The sequence below is a fragment of the Prunus avium genome, chromosome 2 (assembly GCF_965620075.1).
Source record: "Prunus avium chromosome 2, drPruAviu1.hap1.1, whole genome shotgun sequence".
Lineage (NCBI taxonomy): Eukaryota > Viridiplantae > Streptophyta > Magnoliopsida > Rosales > Rosaceae > Prunus > Prunus avium.
Window position 1 is genome coordinate 12721035 of NC_142285.1, and position 19081 is coordinate 12740115.

General features: G+C 35.1%; 1 protein-coding gene across 2 annotated transcripts; it reads right to left on the bottom strand.

Annotated features, from left to right (window-relative positions):
- Positions 1 to 817: 817 nt before the first annotated feature.
- LOC110769970 (ubiquitin C-terminal hydrolase 13) lies at positions 818 to 18239 on the bottom strand. 2 transcript variants are annotated; one of them, XM_088247814.1, is made up of 32 exons: positions 18058 to 18239; positions 17848 to 17926; positions 16919 to 17063; positions 16677 to 16834; positions 14913 to 15178; positions 14615 to 14833; positions 14416 to 14524; positions 14210 to 14325; positions 13856 to 13954; positions 12490 to 12599; positions 11840 to 11914; positions 10389 to 10467; positions 10154 to 10300; positions 9959 to 10039; positions 9718 to 9837; positions 8930 to 9052; positions 7363 to 7440; positions 7150 to 7238; positions 6969 to 7077; positions 6761 to 6829; positions 6403 to 6513; positions 5377 to 5432; positions 5107 to 5284; positions 4908 to 5009; positions 4750 to 4821; positions 4556 to 4621; positions 3163 to 3228; positions 2962 to 3045; positions 2619 to 2732; positions 2415 to 2489; positions 2251 to 2337; positions 818 to 1314 (listed from the first exon to the last, which is right to left on the bottom strand). In XM_088247814.1, exons 1-32 carry the CDS (start codon positions 18085 to 18087, stop codon positions 1273 to 1275), a joined length of 3354 nt encoding a protein of 1117 aa, XP_088103940.1. In that variant the 5' UTR covers positions 18088 to 18239; the 3' UTR covers positions 818 to 1272. The 2 variants fall into 2 exon arrangements, with proteins under 2 accessions (XP_088103940.1, XP_021829727.1); XM_021974035.2 differs by having other exon boundaries at positions 17848 to 17929; positions 18058 to 18238.
- Positions 18240 to 19081: the final 842 nt, after the last annotated feature.

The window sequence follows — 19081 nt, forward strand, 5'->3', positions numbered from 1 at the left end:
CTTAGTCCAAAGTGCCTACCTCCTTTTCTTTCGTGTTGTCCTCTCCTTTTTAATTTCTTTTTGGGAAAAACGGAATTATGTTTAAGATGTTTGGTTTGAACCATTAAAATTGCTCATTGTAGCTAAATCATTAAAGAGCATTTACTCTTGGATCCGGAGATCCTCAGTTCGAACTCCCCCCTCCCCCGATACCACTTGTATAAGAACAAAAATTGTTTCGTTCGAAACTTTTACTTGCACAATTCCTCTTATCAAAATGCAAGGCAAAACAAAATTATAATTTCCTGATATTGAGTTCTTTTTTCCTTAAGAAAATCATTTTTCAGTTTTTAAATTCATAAAATATCTAGCATTATCTTCAAGGTTTTTTGTGAAACTCTCGAAAGCTTGGGTCTGGTGTAACAAATGAATAAGTAAATTGTATTTTTAATGTGTAGACGAGGCTGTTCTACAAAATTTGGTGCACTTGTAAGATTTATGGGTGCATATAGAATTTTTCCAATTGAATTCATTCCGACCAATTTTTTTTTTAATCAAAGATAAACTTAAACGCTACAATTAAAGACATCATGATGTCTAAAATAATAATTTCAAGCAGGCAACAAACTAACATGTTAAAAATAAAACTAGTAGCCAACATCACCACAATTAGCCATAAGCCCAAACAAAGCCCACAAACCCAATAGAGAAACCCATACACAAACACTTGAAAACTCGCAAAGGACGAGTAAACTTGTAAAACTGGTTGTGCCAAATGTAACGGCAGCTAACTAGTTTCATATTGGCAAAATATTAAAGTCATTTCAACCTCCACAGGTCACAGCAACAGCAGCCTACCATTGCACTACAAAACATACAGAAAGGAAGCCAACGATCCAATATTATACAGAGCTTTTTCCATCAACGATTCAAAAAGATCAACACAATATAACTGGACAAGAAACTGCATTTAAACCTGCACCTATACCCTCTATACATTGCTCACCCCAAAATCTTATATACGGAATTACATGGATTCAAAATGAGATGCCTCCTACCTCACACCTCAACGACAGGTGCCTGAAAGGGAGAAGTGTCCGAACCATCGAGGATACAAAAGTTTAGGCTAAAAATTGCCCTGTCACTCTACTAAAGAATTTTATGCCCAGTAAGGTATAACTATGGCAAACTGTAACAAAGCTTCCTTTGTGCATCTCGGGCTCATCACAAGATTCTGCATATGTATAGGAGGTTGAATCTGTGAAATGAGCTGACAAAGTCATTGCAGTAGTTTCAGTTGTAGATTTTCACTGGCTTCTCAAATGTGTGACGATTCTGCATAGTTTAAACTGAGTAAGCAGAGGATTGACAAATACTTATAATAAATTTCTATTGCACAATAGCAATTTGCAACTGTGATTTTAAAATTGCCACTACTGTCACTATAATTTTTCTATTTGGCTAGTTAGCAAAAAACCAAGTGGATACATGATTGCCAGAGGCTGTGTATCAGACCAATTGGGCATTGTGAAGGTGGCAGTGATCAGGTGCCACAGTGGTTGTAGTAGTCACCACAGCCGTAACAACGGTGTAAAAAATAAAGGTTGGTAGTTCTACATTACATGTAGGGACACCTCACACAATGGTCATATGTCTTAAACATGGAAAGGAGAGGAACTTAGTCTTCCCGACAATAACTCAATTTAACTCCTACAAAAACTTTGAAAATATTAAACATGATGAAAGGTCTTAAACTTCAACAGATAAAGTACCACATTGAAGGACATCTACCGTCAAAGAATTAGCTCATTATTTTTCAGCATAAAGAACATAGCAATGGAATGAAGGAAGCAACCATAAGATTATCACTGACAATAATAAGACCACTTATAGATTTCTGACATTCAAGCATAATGCAAATTCATTAAACCTAAGCAACCCAAACCCACCATTCCAACCACCCTTTAACTTGCTCCTCCTCCCTCAACTCAACAAACAAAATCTATCCATAGGTTCAAATCCTAATAAAACTACTGGTGTAATGAATAACCATCTAAAGCTTCTGACTCAGACTTGTCTATAAATCATCATCATCATCATCATTGGCCTACTTTGCCTAATAACTTGGACTTGTCTACTGGTATAATGAATAAGAAATCCAAAATTCAAGCAATCTTGGATTTACCTCATTTTCCTAATAGCTTACCTCCTGGATTCTCAACAGTATAATTTGGTAAGCTAATATAGTGAAGGAAGTTCGCAAAGAAATACCTGATTTGTTGTATGTGACCTTTTAGGAGCATGATCAGTGTGTTCCAAACCAAGGTACTGTTCCCATGCTCCATACACATCCCTTCTCTGAAAATGAAATTGCAGAAAAGAACTGAGCATTCCATATAAATGAGAGAGAGAGAGAGAGAGAGAGAGAGAGAGACCTGAAATCGGCTGGCCACAATGTCATCATCCTGGAGGTACTCAGGACGACCCATGGACAAAAACGCAAATTTCCACTGAGCCAAACAAAAAGAAAACGATATATTACACTTCACAGTAAACAAATCTTATGGTATTTCACGAATGGCCACTGGTCTGAAATTGCATCAGCGTCGGTATAATGTCCTCTGCAATAAAGAGAATACCTTTGAATACTCCTCATCTGGGACTTGTAACTTTTTCTGTACACGCACTTTCACTTCCGCTAATGTCTCATCCTCACGAATGACCAAGAAAAATGGTTCTCCAAAATTCTGAACCTGCAAATTCACAATAAAAGTTAAGATGATTACCACGATGATGATAATTTTTTTTAAAAAAAGGATGTTAATAAATAATAATAACAATAAATACTAAAAGAACTTGTTGACTATATACACATGTATTCACGTATCTGTGCATGTGTTAGTGTTGTAGCAAAAAAGATGTGAGAAAGTAACAGAAAGTGAAAGAAAGATGAAAGAAAAAGAAAAACAAGAAATATCCTACCTGATTTTGAGCTGTGTCCTTCATAAAATGATAAACATGGATCAGGCGATCATGAGGCCCAAAGTTTTTCTCTTCTTCAGGGATCTGAGCAACAGACAATAAAGATTTTGCAGAAAAGGTGTAAAAGAGAGATTTCCTTTTTTCTTAAAAAGAAAAGACTAAACATAGATTAACTATGACCCCAATCCTGTGCAGACTAACCTCTTCTGCACGTAATGTCCAGTACTGATCATTTATGTTCTCAATCTTTTCATTTGGTGGGAAAATCTGCATGGAAACAATTAATGAATGAAAGAAATGAATGAAAATTCTAAAAGGTTGCAGATAGAAGAAACAAAAATAGAGGCCTGCAGCCGCAGCAAGGCCCCCGATCACAATATGCAAGAAGCAATGAGCAAGTCCTGTTTCTGCCTAACACAGGTAGAGATAGCACAATTGCATGTTTTCCATATTACACAAACAGGAAGTCTACTAATTTCCTTCTGAAGAAAACAGAAAGAATAAAACAAAAGGAAAGCATCATAGCACACGCAAATATTATGGTTCCCCAAAGGAGACACCACATTTTTTTTCTTTCTCAAACTCTATCTCTAAACAAGAATATTAAAAAACAAAAAGGCAGCTCCTTAGTAGTAAAACACATGATGATGCCTTAAGCACTTGACATTCTAGAAAACATGAACGACATATGATTAAACATTATAACAAGCCTTTCAGACCAAAATTAAAACCTTATAACAAGCCTGTAATCAAACAATGACATGCAGCCCCTTACAAGAGTCAAAACTATATGAGCAGTTATATGAACATTCATTCTGATACTTCAACCTCTCACCAAGCCTTTACCATAGGGATTATCAAAATAAGATTTCAAAATTCTTAATAATAAATCGCTTAGAATATAAAATAATTGTGACTTGCGTCATAGCAGAAGATTTTGGGAAAGATGTGAAACTGACTAACTTTAACATAGTATCAGGGTAGGAGATCCCAAATTCATATCCCAACGTCGTAATATTATGTTGAATTCCACGTTTTGGGCTCTAGTAGTTTTATGAGGCCAACATAGGGGCAGAAGTGTCAGGATATAACTAATTTTTGGTCCATGTCCTAATGATTTGAGCTTCTAAAACAATGCAAACCAACAAACATTATCACAAACCATACCCTGATACTGAATTCTTACTGAAATTGCAATATTACAAATATGAATAGTTCAGCTACAAATTTAACAATTTAACAATTAAATGATTAATAAATTATCAAGAACAGTGAACACTTAAGTTGTATGTATTCTGTTTTTTCATTGGGTGGAATTGTAATATTTAGGCTTTTTCAGTTTAATTTGTTGAGAATTTAATACAATTATCTCTTATAAAATACACTAAATATATATCAATACTCAACTGTAACACAGACTTGCCAGGAATTTGAAAATAAAATAATAATAAGAATTTCAACATATTAAGAACGTAGAGATTTTGGATGGCGGGTTCCTCTTGACAGATAACACAAATTTATTCTTTAGGATATTTAAGGAATGTAACGCATAATTCTCTTCATAGAAAGCATTTACATGTACGTTATCCAATACCTTGTAGATCTTATGATAGAAAACTTCTAGCAATCTGAGTTCAGCATCAGGGTGAGACAACTCCACCTGTTCAGATGAAGGGAAATATAAGTCTTTTCATAATTCATCTATGTAAAGTTCTCTGAAATACTTCCATGAGAATATTATACAAACTGTACAACAGATATATAAATTCAGAATCTGCAAAGAATTACCTTTGTCTTAAGGTCATCAATCACATCTCCTACACTACTCTGTTTTGGTAATCTAATAGTATGAACCACAACCTGTCAACATAAAAACATTTCCAAGTAAGAGACAAAATTGTTGACATACTAAAATAATTTATGGTTTGATCGTTATCTGTACTCACTTCATCCTTGGTAGCATGATGAAAAGCAACTTTCAGAGTTTTGAGGCCTTGCAGCTCTGGGAGAGGGATATCCAATACTTCATAATAAAGTACATCCGTAGTCTAAAAGAGAAAAAATGAATGTTTTTCCACAGTCAGAACATGGTTAAGAGGGAGAAAACACTTCTCAAACAGAGTTAAGAATCTTGTAATAAACAACCTGATTGTAGTGTACCAGCATGTCAGACAAATGTTCTACTCCTCGAAACTTGATTGGTTGGGGTTTAGGTTGCTGTGAATAACAATTATGAGATGTGAGCCTAATTTTAGTTGGATCATCCAAGCCAAGATGTTGAGCAACTCTTTCCACAACATCATCATAGGTGTGGAACTTTGACCTATAAGATACAGGAAAAGAATATCAATAATAAAGCATTTTAACTGATTCACTCCTTCCAGAAGAATATAATACATGATATGACAAACTTACAACTCAAGACAGAATTCATCTTCCTTCGGTTTGTCCAAAGAACGAAAACGGACAACCTGTAAATTGTCATGGAATTGAAAAAATCACAATACAAAAATAATAAAACAATAGAGAGCACCCAACATTGCAACACCCCACCCCTACCCTCATGACCCACAACCACCCTGTTGGAAAGTTGATGCCTAATAAAAGCCCATAAAATAATTACTTGTCCCCACATCAAACCCTTTCCACATTTGTGGGATTAAAATAAGCAGACGATATGAAGCAACAAGTAAACAAATAAGCAAGAGACTATTATTTATGAGATTTGGTGTTTGAGCCGCAGGAGAAAAATCTTCCACCATACACCTAATGGAACTACCAGAAGTCCATCTCTAGATAGCACTAAAGGATTACAAAACAAAAATTACAAGAAAGTGGTTATTCTGAAGTTCTGAACCCTTTTTTGCATACAAGAGGATTTACTTCCCATTCACTAGCTCCCACGCTGTGTCCCTTGCACTTATGTGTAAACTAGTGAATGATGAGAAATGAAGGGTTAGGGGGTTTATGCTGTTTAGAAGAGAGGGGACAAGATTGTACCCAAGGCCAATGAATGCATTTTCACATTTCTAGGTACATCCCGTGATGTTGGTTCATTCCCCTTTAAAACACATGCAACATGTGATTCATTAATCCATGCTTCCATTTATTGTGTTAAAATATCATCCACCACTTAAGTAGGGAATCCCAACATCCCCCATCTCTTTGCCACTCATTCCCAGTAACATGAATAATAGTTTCCCTAATCATGCAAACTAAATATTCATTTAGAGAAATACTAAGTTATCCCAACTTTAATTGCTTGTCATCAGTGATCTGCGAATTCCCTAGTTTTCCTTATTAGCTGGCTTTTTATATTCTGAATCAGAGACTTATAGAAGATTAACCCGTAGGACAGGTAAACTAAAACATGGAGACTCCGACATTGAATTAACATTCTGGGAGATTCTGAGCTTTAAAAATAAAAAGAAGAAAATATACCTGACGGTTACGAACATAATCCAGGAATGAAGGAACATCTGGATAACGGAATTGTTCACTGCTTCCAGCCTGAGGAGATTTCTGATAGCAAATGATGTCCCCATCTTCAAGCTGGAAAAAAAAAAAAAAAAAAAAAAAACAGTTACACAAAGGAATAAGAACATAGGGAATTTCAAAGTTTAAAATCATAGTATGAGTACTTATTGAAGACGTGTATAATATTATACCTAATCCAGTCCCCGCACCCATTTAAAGAAAAAAGGGAGATAAAAAAAAGAGCAAAGATAAAAGAAAAAGGATAACTCCATATAGTTCGCACCAATTTACAAATGAAAACATTAGACTTCGAAAATCATACCTGACTAACACGAAAGGTTGCCTTCTCATCAATGTGTTCACACATGATATTAGGTTCAAACTTTATTTCCTGAAAACATAAGTAAGCGTTTGCGTGCATGCATGTCAAGTTAAAATACTACAACACAAATCGCTATAATACTATAACACAAATGGGTTAAGCAGGTGACAGAGCTATAATACTATAACACAAATGGCAGAGGACTTACCTCAAAAAGTTCTATCTTTTCATCAGGACTGAAACCAGCCATTTCATTTAGTTTTGCGAATAATTCAACAGGCTTACCACTACCCTTCACAAACAGCCTCCCAACGTACCTGATTTCAAAGAGAAATACCTAAGTAATCAATTGTAGCTCTAACTTTGATGGAAGAAAGAAGCAAACATACCGGAGCTCTTCTTTCACAGGATCATAGAGTTTGAAAAATAGAAGAATCTCTTCTTTGGTCTTTTCCGGAGGAGAAAGAGGCAGCAAATCCTGCATATCAGCAATAGAACAACCAGTGAATACCGACATTGAAATAAGATGATTATGGTTTGTCAAGGAATAACACAATAATTCTGATGGGAAAAAATTAAAGAGCTTTAGAGGGTAACATTACCGGCCCAAGTTCTATTTCAAGAAACAACTTTAGCTCTGCATTATTTGACTTATTGGAAACTTCCCTCAACTGTCCAACCTACAAATACCATACAGAGAAGAGAAAGAGTTTGTAAAATACGGAACGGGAATAGTACGAATAAAATACATACGTGATTAATTCGGCAAAATGTTTGAAAAAGAAAAATGAAAAGTTCGGCCACTATACAATATATGAATATAATTTATTTAAAACCTGTAATATATATTATTTTTATTCAATAATATGTGAAAAATACATGTATAATACGTGAAATTTATCTGTATTATTGAAAATTTTGTAAAAAACATGTGTCTTAAACATGAAGAATACGTACGTACATGTATGGTACGTTTGATTTTTAAAATGTGTATTTTAACAAATCTTTCATACATGTACGGAAAACAGAAGTATTTTTAAAAAATACATATGTACATGTATAATACGAGCATTATACAGGAAAATGCTAACTAGAATATACCACTGAATTACAAACTTTAGTGGGTGCCTGTCAATAGGGGAGAAGCTTCAATCTATATTTTCTCTGGAAAGCCTTTAAAATAGCTTTTTTGTTGATAGCAGTATTCATGTTTAATGAATTTTTACATGGACAACATTAACCTTGTTACTTTCACTAATTTCCAAAATGCCCTTTTGTATACTGAAATAGAAAACTGCTTGGAATCAGAACCTCCACTGATAGTAATCAAGATTTCAACTGTAATTTGACTAAATGAATTTACAACCACCAAATTTTTTTTATTACTCGCTTTTTTTTTTAAATAGAAACAAAATTTATTGGAAAAAAAGAAGAGGAACACACAAGCGGATAAGAAATCCACAAGACAAACGAGCAACAACAGAAAAACAGACTAAAAAGACAAAGACAGCAGCCAAACCACACAAAGACTGCTACACCAGAAAGACCCAAAGAAACCAAGTTGCAAAACAAACACTTCACATCACACAGCAGCCATATCCCTTAATATAGTGGAGTAAGAATAATCTTTGAAATCTGAAGTGACATTGAAATCTGAAGTGACAGAAGCCCATAGAGCTGCCCAGAATTTAACTCCATCCCATAATTCACCAACACCCACTCCCTCATACTCATAAAAAATCCTCCTGTTACGCTCCATCCAAACGTTCCAAAATACAGACTGTACCAAACAACCCCATAAGGTTGAAGCACGCTTCCCCCTGTCCCAAATGACAAAATGGGAACAGAGAAGATCATAGCAACCTTTTGGAATAACCCAAACAGTCTTAACCTCCCTCAACAAGGTCCGCCAAAGACTTAACGAAAAGGGGCACTGTAAAAAAAGGTAATCCACGCTTTCCTCACTCATTTTGCATAGAACACATCAGTGTGGAGACAAATATATGTACGGTCTTCGTCTTTGGACAAGATCACACCAGTTTTTTTTATTACTCGTGAACCATGAATGGAATTATGCTTGATTACATTTACACATAGCATAAGAACAACGAACTCGTAGAAAATATAACAGAATCAGTGACATAACAGGTAACAAGCTAAAGGACTTACAGATTGTGCTTCCTCAAGAGGTGTCAGTGGTCGATTTGGCCGGTATGTATGGTTTTGACGCTTTGCCCACAGCCAGAAACGTTGAAATTGAACTGGTATACCAAACTCTTTGGCAACCTCTTCCTGAGGGTGGACTTCAATTAGAATGATACTGATCATTTGGATCCAACAACTACAATTTTACGTATAGGCTATAGCTCCAATTTCATTTAATTAAGCTCAACTGGGAATATCCCATAATTATTATGATTATCATATACTGGAACTGAAACCCCACTTCTTTATATGCTAAGGTCTTGCTGTTCCTCTTTAATACTGTTCATCACATTGTGCATCCTATTAAGTATTTTCACATTCTGGATTTACGATAACGAGTATTCAAGGTATCTCACCAACTACAATCTCTAGCTTGCACTGGAATCAAAAAGCCTCTCAACTTGATGAGAAATTTTACGATTTTGATTGCTGAACTTAATAAATTTGTGATGATCTAATTGATGAAATTAGCTCTAGATGCATGGATTATGAGACAAAGAATTTAGACGAAACGGCAAAAAATAATAATTTGTCTTCTATTAAAAAATCTATTATATTCTTACCCCAAGAAGAATATGATGCCAAAGCCAACTTATATAAAATTAGTTAAGATAAGTCAAGACATGTATATCCATATTGACAACTTTCAGTACAGAAACTAGTAAGACAGTATGGAGTAAACGGTGTATACCTACACCTGAAGATTTTCAACATTTTCAATGCAATAAAGTTCAAGTGGGTAAACGCAGTACCTTAAAGAGGTTGAAGGGCATCTGCTTCTGAATACGGAAACTATGAACTTTGTCATGATCCACAAGATCAAAATAGATATTCTTTCCTATCTGTTCAAGCAGGTCCTCGTTTCGTGCAACCTAGAAACCCATATAAGAAAATCTGAATTAAATAACGTTACAGAAATCAAAGTTTACATATCTCAAACAAAAAGAACCAGGGGACAGAAAAGAATCGACAAGGGGTTGTAAAATTTTTAACCTTTATGATAGTATAAAGGTGCGCTTCAGCTTTTTCCTTTCTCTTTTGTTCCTTTTCTTCCTGTTCTTTTTTCAGCCTTATCTGGAATATGGTGTTCAAAGGACACATAAGCACAGCATGATTTACCAGCAAGACAAAGTAAAAATAAAATAAATAAAATTCTAAGTCGACAGAAATATTGTCAATCCCTCTTACCCTCAGATGTTCCGCAATGTCTTTCTCATCCACATTACAAATTATCTTCTCCTTGTCAATTTCACGTATATAAACAAGCATGTAGGCATTTGAATATTTTGTAAATTTAAATGGAGCATTGTTGAACCCAGGATTTGTCTGTGGTAACTGTCAAATGCAAACAGTGAAACATAGAGAACATCAGTAGAGGCAAAGAAAGTACAAATAAAACGTGATAAATAACCGAAAATTGTACCTCTTCTTCACCACCGTACTGCTCCTCTAGAGCCCTCTTCATATCTTCTTTTGTTACTCGTTCATCATCAAATTTAAACCTGAAAGCAACAAATTGCAAGGGACGTTAAATCTTCATAATTGAATAGACAAGGCATGGTATGCAATAATTCATTTGTGATTCTCAATGGTAAAATCAAACTAGTTAAGCACTTTCTTTATATCACATCAACCCTTCCAGTAGCCAAATTCCATAACACACTCCCAGCTACTAGATAACAATGGATTTTTGGAAAGGAAAAAAAAATATAAGCACCTCCATTCCTAAATTAGTGTACTACCAAAACTGTCTCACATACTATTCTTTTTTATATTCTTGTGGGTCAACATTAAAGATTATTGTTGCTCAGCCTAGTCAGTGCCACTTTGGTGCAAAGTTATTGCTTTCTTTCGCAGTAATTTTGACTCCCCAGAAGTCCAACAAGCATAAATTCATTCAAGCACAACATTAACCAATTGTATCCAAACACAATTTTCATTGGTCTACAACCCCACTACACTCTATCTTCATTGCAGCAGACCTGTAGGGATCAAGAGACTCTTGCTTGCCACTAGCCATCACAATATGGCACTCTAGCATATTCAAATTAATGAAATAGAAAAATGCTACATTAATCTAGAGCAGCAAAACTCAAACATTACTCGGTAAGCTCTCCCTGTTTATCCTTATCTCACTCATCCCTCATTCAATTGGTTCGTCTTTATCTATTAGATACAGGTCCACCAAGGAGATAAGGGCATTGGGTCTGTCATTTACCACAATTGAGTGTTGCCCTCTTAATTTCAACCTTTCAAATCCAAACAGCTAGCTCCCTCATCACTATTATGGGACCATTCCAATCCATCCACCTGGAAATTCAACTCTCTCTCTCTCTCTCTGTCTCAATTAAATTGCCTTCCTCGTCCTTCAACTTATTCATCAACTTGTTCACCTTTCTACTTGTGAAACAACTTTGTTCATTATCCCACTATTTGATCCAATGAACTTTAACATTTTGTCTCCAAGTAAATTGAACAAGGGCCTACATTTAAAAAAATGCATCTGAAAAAAGAATTAAAAATTAAAAATTTATAGTACTATCCTTCGGAAAAACTCAGTTTTGTTGATGTTGTAGATATCACGTTAATCTGGGAAGTAGTTCTTAGAGTGCACTATTAAGGTACAAACTTACATTATTTTGTTTACAAGCCTTTAAAAGGAAAAAAAAAAAAAAACCCCCCAATGAAAATAATTAACCAGATTTTCTTTCTGTTTGTGAGGTGGCCCCCTTGGCCATCTCGTGTACTATTGTGTTTTAGTCCCTTTTGAATAATACTGTTTCTTTTCAAAAAAAAATATTAACCAGATATGTGACAAGTTCTTGATGCAAACAATTTAAATATATTGACTGCAGAAAGAAAGAATGTGCACACCACTGATCAGAAAGGGTTGGCCTGATATAAGCATAGTAGTGCCCACCATGCACCCCACCACTGTGCACCAAAACACTGCAAACAAATAAGAACAAGCATTAGTAACCTCCATACACAGCCAGGATACAATGGCCATGCATATACGAACTTGTTGCAGTAGCAATCACTAAAAATGGCCATAGTATAACTGACATCTAATTTTGACGCAGAAAACATTAACAATGAACATTCTATATTGCAGTATGGTTAGACAAGGAGCAGGTGTCATGGTAAAACCACAAACCTTGAAGCATGGATAGTCCAGATATTGATACAGCCCTGTTACACTGCGATACTAATTATCCATAAATTATGTTTGTACCCCCATTTATGTTTTACAAAATTTTGTTTCTCATAAAAAATAAAAGAAAAACAGCAATGCAAATGGAATAAAAGAATAAAAAATAAAAAGATTTGTTAGTTTATGCATAACTAACACAGAATTGGATTGCAGTACATCCAGTCACTTTCTCCAAAAGTAGACATGGAAATGATGCAATCATCTATATCAGTCTATCTAGGGAACTAGACATACATACCATATAAACAAAACATTCCACCAAAAGAAGGTATAACAGTCTTAAATACCAACAAAGTTAAATTACTAATACCTATGAAGAGTGTAAAGGTTGCGAACGCTCCTGTCAGCATCCGGGGATAGATATTTCCCGTTCTCCCTATCAAGATCAAGTTGCAAGGGGAACTCATAGCGATCATTTATCTGTTGGCAATCAGCAGACCAGATTATTCCAAGTAATTAAGTGTAACACAAATGATACAAGTATGAGAAACAAAAAAAATACCAGCTAAGAAATTACGTTATAAGAGACATATCAAATGTGTTGGTCTTAATTCATATGGGCAAAGAAAATCAAATTTTAAAAGAAAAAAAATATCTTAAAGTTGACTTCAAAATCTTCACAACAGGTGACAAATGAAAGAAAATTGATATTGCTTTACAGAATGATTTCAAATGCTCAATGGTTACATGATTTTCTGAAAACATTAAGTAACTTGATTAAGGGCATAAAGTTCTAATTATTTAAACAAATCTTCTATTTACAAGAGCTAAAATAGACCTAACAAATGGGAAGTTGCAATATGCAATTATAAGAAACAAGATAGCTTTCTTCAAACTAAACAGTTCCCTCAACCAACCTATGAATGTTTTTGATTAATATGTCCATGAAAATATGTATAATTCGCAAGATTTTCTAGCAGTGGCTACAGCATGCTAAGGGTTGGCAAAGGCTTTTTACTGCCAAGGTAAACTAGAGTTGGTGAAATACTCATTATTGTAAATTGGGATCCCTCAAACAAACAGCAAAAAATCAAGAGCCTTGCAACTCATTTGTGCTGAAACAGCCCTCTACGGTTCCTACTGAATGACTTGAAGAGTAGTTTACTTCCAAAGACTGAGCATGCCCACAAGAATAAAATATTTGATATAGCACTTCCCCCAATATAGGAAAAAATATACAATGTATTTATAATAAAGGGAAATCAAGTTGGCTTAATTCCAAGATCTTGAAGGCTATGCGCATTGATGGTAGTTGGAATACACAACTGCCCAAAGTAAAAGGGAAAAGATAGTAAACTCAAAAAATCCAATACAAAAATTTATAACTTCATTCATAATTCTTCGTATCAATAAGTACAACTCAACTCTATATTATCAAATCAATATGCTAATGTCCGGGAAAAAAGACCTATTTACCAAAGCAATCTCATTATAATAAAATACCAAAGAAACTGTAGTGTAGTAAGAAACCCTAAATTTATATATCCGATTATAATAAAATATCAAAGATACCCTAGTGTAATACGAAACCCTGATATATTATATATATATATGTGTGTGTGTGTGTGTGTGTGTGCACATGCGCTTCCTTATTCGTGCACGCATTCTCCAACTCATAGTTACACAATATGTATGAAAGGTTTTCGTGAAGACAGATTAATCTATCAACTACTCACCTTTACCATGGTGTCCCGCATAAAATCATACTCAAAACGTTTTAGCTGAAGTTGAAGGACAGGTGGAAAATCAATGAATAGGACACCCTTCTTAGCATCCTAAAAAGGTAATAAAAGAAAAATACAAAATATTATTAGAAACCAACTTCAAGCCTTCAGACAATAACAAACACTGATATTCCAATGAATTTAGGTGGGACAAATAACAATTACAGTTACAATAAACAGCCCCGCCACCCAAAAAAAAAAATGGGTTGAAGAAGATGGTGATGATGATCCCGGTAAAGTCACTAATGTTGGTCAACATTCCCAAGGAAACAGATAAACCAACAGGAAAATTTCAATGTCATTTACCTGTAAACCATATTGTTCAGCATGATACTTATTATCACCCTCAAGGCGTTCCACTTCCACATACTTATCGAATGAAGCATAAATATCCCGACAGCCCTTGACATCCAGTTGAAGATCTACAAATAAACATATGGAATCTTCCATAAGAAGACCTACAGTATTTTTGTTCGATTGCATAGTAATCTACATCAACCTCAATCACTTACCATAAAATGATTCTTTTCTCGTCGATTTATAGTCCACATTGATGCATTCAATATAGTTCATCTGGTGCCCTTCAAATAACTGCTGTATTGTACCCTCCACAACAGTTCCCTGTTCCAATAAACAAAGTTCAATCAATAACCTCCAAAATTGACAAATAAAGTGCAAAGCATGAAGTCTGATATAGTAAGAACTCCATACTTTCATTTTGTCTTCAAGCTTTTCAGAAAGAACCCTATTAAGTTCTTGGACGTCATGCTGCATAAATGAATCATATGCATCCCATCCGAATGACTTTGTCAGCTCTTTGGTCGCTACACTAGTATCATTGTACTGAAGTTTGTAGAATAAGCTTTGCAAGGCCAGAGGGATGCTTCCAGATGGATTATCATTCTCCGTTGTTGGCATATGATACACAGCCTAAAATTACAATTTGAGATGTGGGGCTTCCTTGTACACAAGGTTATTGGGAAAAATTATGTACAGAAATTATGCTAACCTTTCTAAAATAAGGAATATGGTACAAAGTCTGAAGGAGAGAGTTCATATAACAAGTAGCTCCTTGGTTTTTCAGTCCAACATAACCAGTTTCCTTTTTAGAGTCATGTGACCAGTAATCAATAACTCTACGAACAGCAACATCAGCTTCAACTATGCATGTATCATTCACAATATAACCTCTACTAGGGTCGTATAATTCACCAAGAGGCATGAACGAAGTGAAACCCCAGTCGCTCTCCCGTGCATTAAACTGGTGCTGTGTTTCTGCAAAAACGCAACACAAAGAAGTAAATTCAAATAACTACATATGAAATTTTTATACGCACGCAATCAGAAAGGTAACGACAAAGCAGTGGCTAAGGCCCACATGATGAAAAACTGATTCTCATTCAACAATATGAAATATTCCATCTTGTTACAAGAAAATTAAGGATATTTTTTATATCACTTAACAAACCTGTAACACTGGGAGAACAGCTATGATGCTGTAATCATCTAATATTCTACGTAATGAAATAGTTAAAAGAGGGTCAGATTATAGAAACTTCCATGACAAAAAAATGCAAGTCATTTTCTTCTTCGTAAAGTTCTTGGTCCTTGTCTAGCTAGGACTTATACAAGATTGGATGCAGATGTGGCAATACAAGTGTCAAAAAGGCATTTAATCAATAAAGAGTAAGGTCGAATATCATAGCAAGCACAACATAAAATGTATGCATAATCTTAACAAAGATCATATACACAAACACACATCTTGAACGAAACAAATCAAAGCAACATCATAACAACACATCTTGGTCCCATTCTGCCATATTAAACAACTCGAACATTATCAATTTCCTTTCTGTTTTTCTCCAAAACATGTATGTTTCATATTTACGAGACATTAGGGATCCAGTCCTCATTCCTAAAAAAAGCCATTATATTTACTAGAAAATAGAAACAACACTATCATCTCAGTGAGGCATTGGCTCCAACCAGGAGTAAAAGAAATGTTAGAACATCATCTATTAGCATTTCCGATTCTTTTTTCTTTTTTTGGCATATTTCATCCTCATATCTGGTCAGAAAAGGCAAGAAAACTACTCTTCACATGTTTACTGAGCATAACTTTACGTTTTGCACCTTATATATATAGGTAACTGCCCTTAATTTCCTAACTAGAGTCATGGAAGAACAGGTAGGCAAGGATCCAGGTTTGATCCAAACACTACATTAATTGCTATTTTATTCAACATCTCAATGATAGAATGATGACTCTGGTCAGCTCCCCATGCCTCATCTTTGGAAAGAAAGTTTATTCATTCTAAGTTCTTCAAAAAAAAGAAAGTAGTGTGGCTGAACATGTCAAAACAGGTGCATGTCTTAAATTTTTTCTTTCTTTTCACGCCCCTTTTGTTCACTTGGTGAGAATCTGAAGCTACATGTAATGCACATGTATTCTTGAATAAACTCATGATGTGAGACTAACGAATCTGGCTATTTACACAATTTACACATATATGTGAAATGCCATAACAATTTACTGAGGCACATCTGAAGAGTTTATAACTCCCACAGACTGTTCAGCAAATACAGCAAAAATGGATATAGCTACCACATCATATGCACCAAAGTTTTATCCCCTTATTCATTGCACTTCAACCATTAGGACTTGATACGAAGTTGTCAAAAGGAAAAGACGCATTGCAGTCCAATTTTATAAAACTATTAAAACATTATAATTTATTTCTAATAGGAACATCAGTGGCAGAGAAAGTACCTTTTCTAATTGAATATTTACTATGAATTTGATTGACAATAGACAAGCTAAACTGGGCATATCTACTCCACCCATAAGGCAAAGTTCCCGAATCTGCAACATCTAGATACATTGACAGATGATCCACATTGTTCCCTTTTGGGAAAATGAGTATCCGCCTGCAAAGTGCATGTGAAATAAGATTGGTCATAACAAATCAAGTACCTATTTCAAAATTACCAACTCAAAAGAGATTTAAATACCATTTGTAGCCTCCAACAAGGAAAATATCAGAATATAGCTTCTTGGTATTAAGCCTTGAAAAGCTCTCAATTGTCCATGTAAATCTAGCGGACAATGGATCATCCACTGACTGAGCATCCACTGTATTGTTAGTTTCTGCTTGAGCTGCCAAAAGTAGTTAACCAAGAAATGTTCGAATGTCAAGAACAGCAGAAGAAGAGAAAAACCAGTTAAGTGTTATATCTCAACTTTTGTATTATAAACCCAAGAAACTACACAACTTATGGCAAAATAAACCAATCTGGTAAGTGGTCCTAGTTATGCCTTTTCTATTCGTTTCTTTCTATAATAATAAAAAAAAATTGGTTAAAAACTGCCCAAGGAGCACAACCCCAGTACACTAGTGGCCCATTTTTCATCTAAGAAATTCATAAAAGAAAATGATATAGTAACCTAACTTTTTGATAACTCCTCCTTGAAATTATAATCCTCATTTTTTCATCTGAGTAGTAAAACTTTGCCCATTCCATATAATTAATTGGCTTAGGGGAAGTGAATTCTGACTTTCTATAATTAATTCGCTAATTTGTATTACTCTTATTCTGTATTCCTCAGTTTTCTCAGCAGCCAAGCGGTAAAAGGACTCACAAATTCTCAGTCACCCTAGTAATGCATAATTATCAGCATTTGCAGCTTTATAACCATTACAAAAAGTTCACAACTAAAAATGGAAAGTAAAAAACAAATAAAAAACCCTCAACTATGCCCAAAAACTACTTCTGTTGTGCCTAGAGCCAAGCAAGATGGAAACTTGACATAAAACTTCACTGCTTAACATTTTCAGAATTTTCTCGGGAAACAAACAGAAAGGAAGGAAGAAAGAGAGAAATTGGGTTTAAGCAAAAACTAAATAAATAAACAAATAGAGAGAGAGAGAAAAAAGAATAACCTTCCTCCATGGGCTGAGGACCATCGGGGAACTCAGAGTGCGGGACCAGCATCTCATCGTCCTCCTGCTGTTGCTGCTGCTGCTGCAAAAAAAAGGTCAAAATGAGAGCTCCGATCTGCTAATTGAAACCCTAGGAAAACATTCGTACACCTAAACGAAATCGTTTTGAGATCGCATTTGTGACGAGTGAGAGACGGGTTTAGTAGTTACATCTAGCGGCGGAGGAGTCATCAGAGTCATGGACGCGGGAAGGCCGTCTGATCGACGAATCCGAGAGACCCGTGTAGCTGCTGAGAGAGAGAGACTGAGATATTGAGCCTGCAAGTTAATAAAAATTTAGAACATTAGAGAAAAGGGCTTTGCTGCTGGTTTTAGCTCGAGATGGGACAGTTTCGGGATTTCGTAAAATGGTAGAGGAGGAGACCGGAGACGAGAAAGGCAATAAATCAAAATTATTGAGACTTTACTTTTGAGTTGTTTTTTAAAAAAAAAAATTAATTAATTTTTAATTTTTAATTTTACAACTTTTCCCATTCCAATTTTTCCAATCAAACTTGAGCTAAAATAATGTGTCAAATGCCACCGCCGTTTAGGTCTAACCTAATGAAAAAGGGTATTAACTTGTAGGCAAAATTTTATAGTGAGGGTGCCATATATAGACCATTCATGTGGACTTTCATATTAGTCACATGATCATTTCATTGAACTTAAGTGAAGTTACTATTCAGATGAATCATGTGGCTAATATGAAGGTTCATATCTATGGTCCATATATGGTACCCTCACCATAGAATGGCTCTAATTTGTAGACCTTTGGGCTCAATGTTCAAACTATGTGGTACCTTGATAGTATGTGTAGAAAAAAACCTTCATCCTCATAACCAGAGAAATAAACTCAAAATTTAGATACAAGTCAATTCCTCAATTAACATACATCAATTTTCTTATTTGGATATAAATAAAGAAATTTAGAAATTTCATGTGTTAAAACACTTGGATGTTGGAGGTCATTAATAACAAAGAGTTGTTCTTTAGTGCGGTTAGTTAGGTCATAGAAAAATTGAAAGAAAAGCCCTTAGGCAATGAAGCAGCAGTGTGATGACTTAGGAACATTAGTGACAATATCATGAAAGGTTTGTGAGAAAGGATAAAGTAGTAAGAGCAATTCCACCAGTTGCCCTTAGAGCAAGTCCACCCCAAAGGGCTAAGGCAAGGGCTAAGGCAAGGCAAGGGC

What these genes read in the sequence shown, in the direction of transcription:
- LOC110769970 (XM_021974035.2), bottom strand. Translation starts at nt 18,087, where the DNA reads ATGACTCTGATGACTCCTCCGCCGCTAGAT. An exon ending in TGCGGGACACCATGGTAAAG is followed by an intron (nt 12,600 to 13,855) that starts GTGAGTAGTTGA and finishes GATTGCCAACAG; the next exon opens with ATAAATGATCGCTATGAGTT. An exon ending in GATGAATTCTGTCTTGAGTT is followed by an intron (nt 5,285 to 5,376) that starts GTAAGTTTGTCA and finishes TGTATCTTATAG; the next exon opens with GTCAAAGTTCCACACCTATG.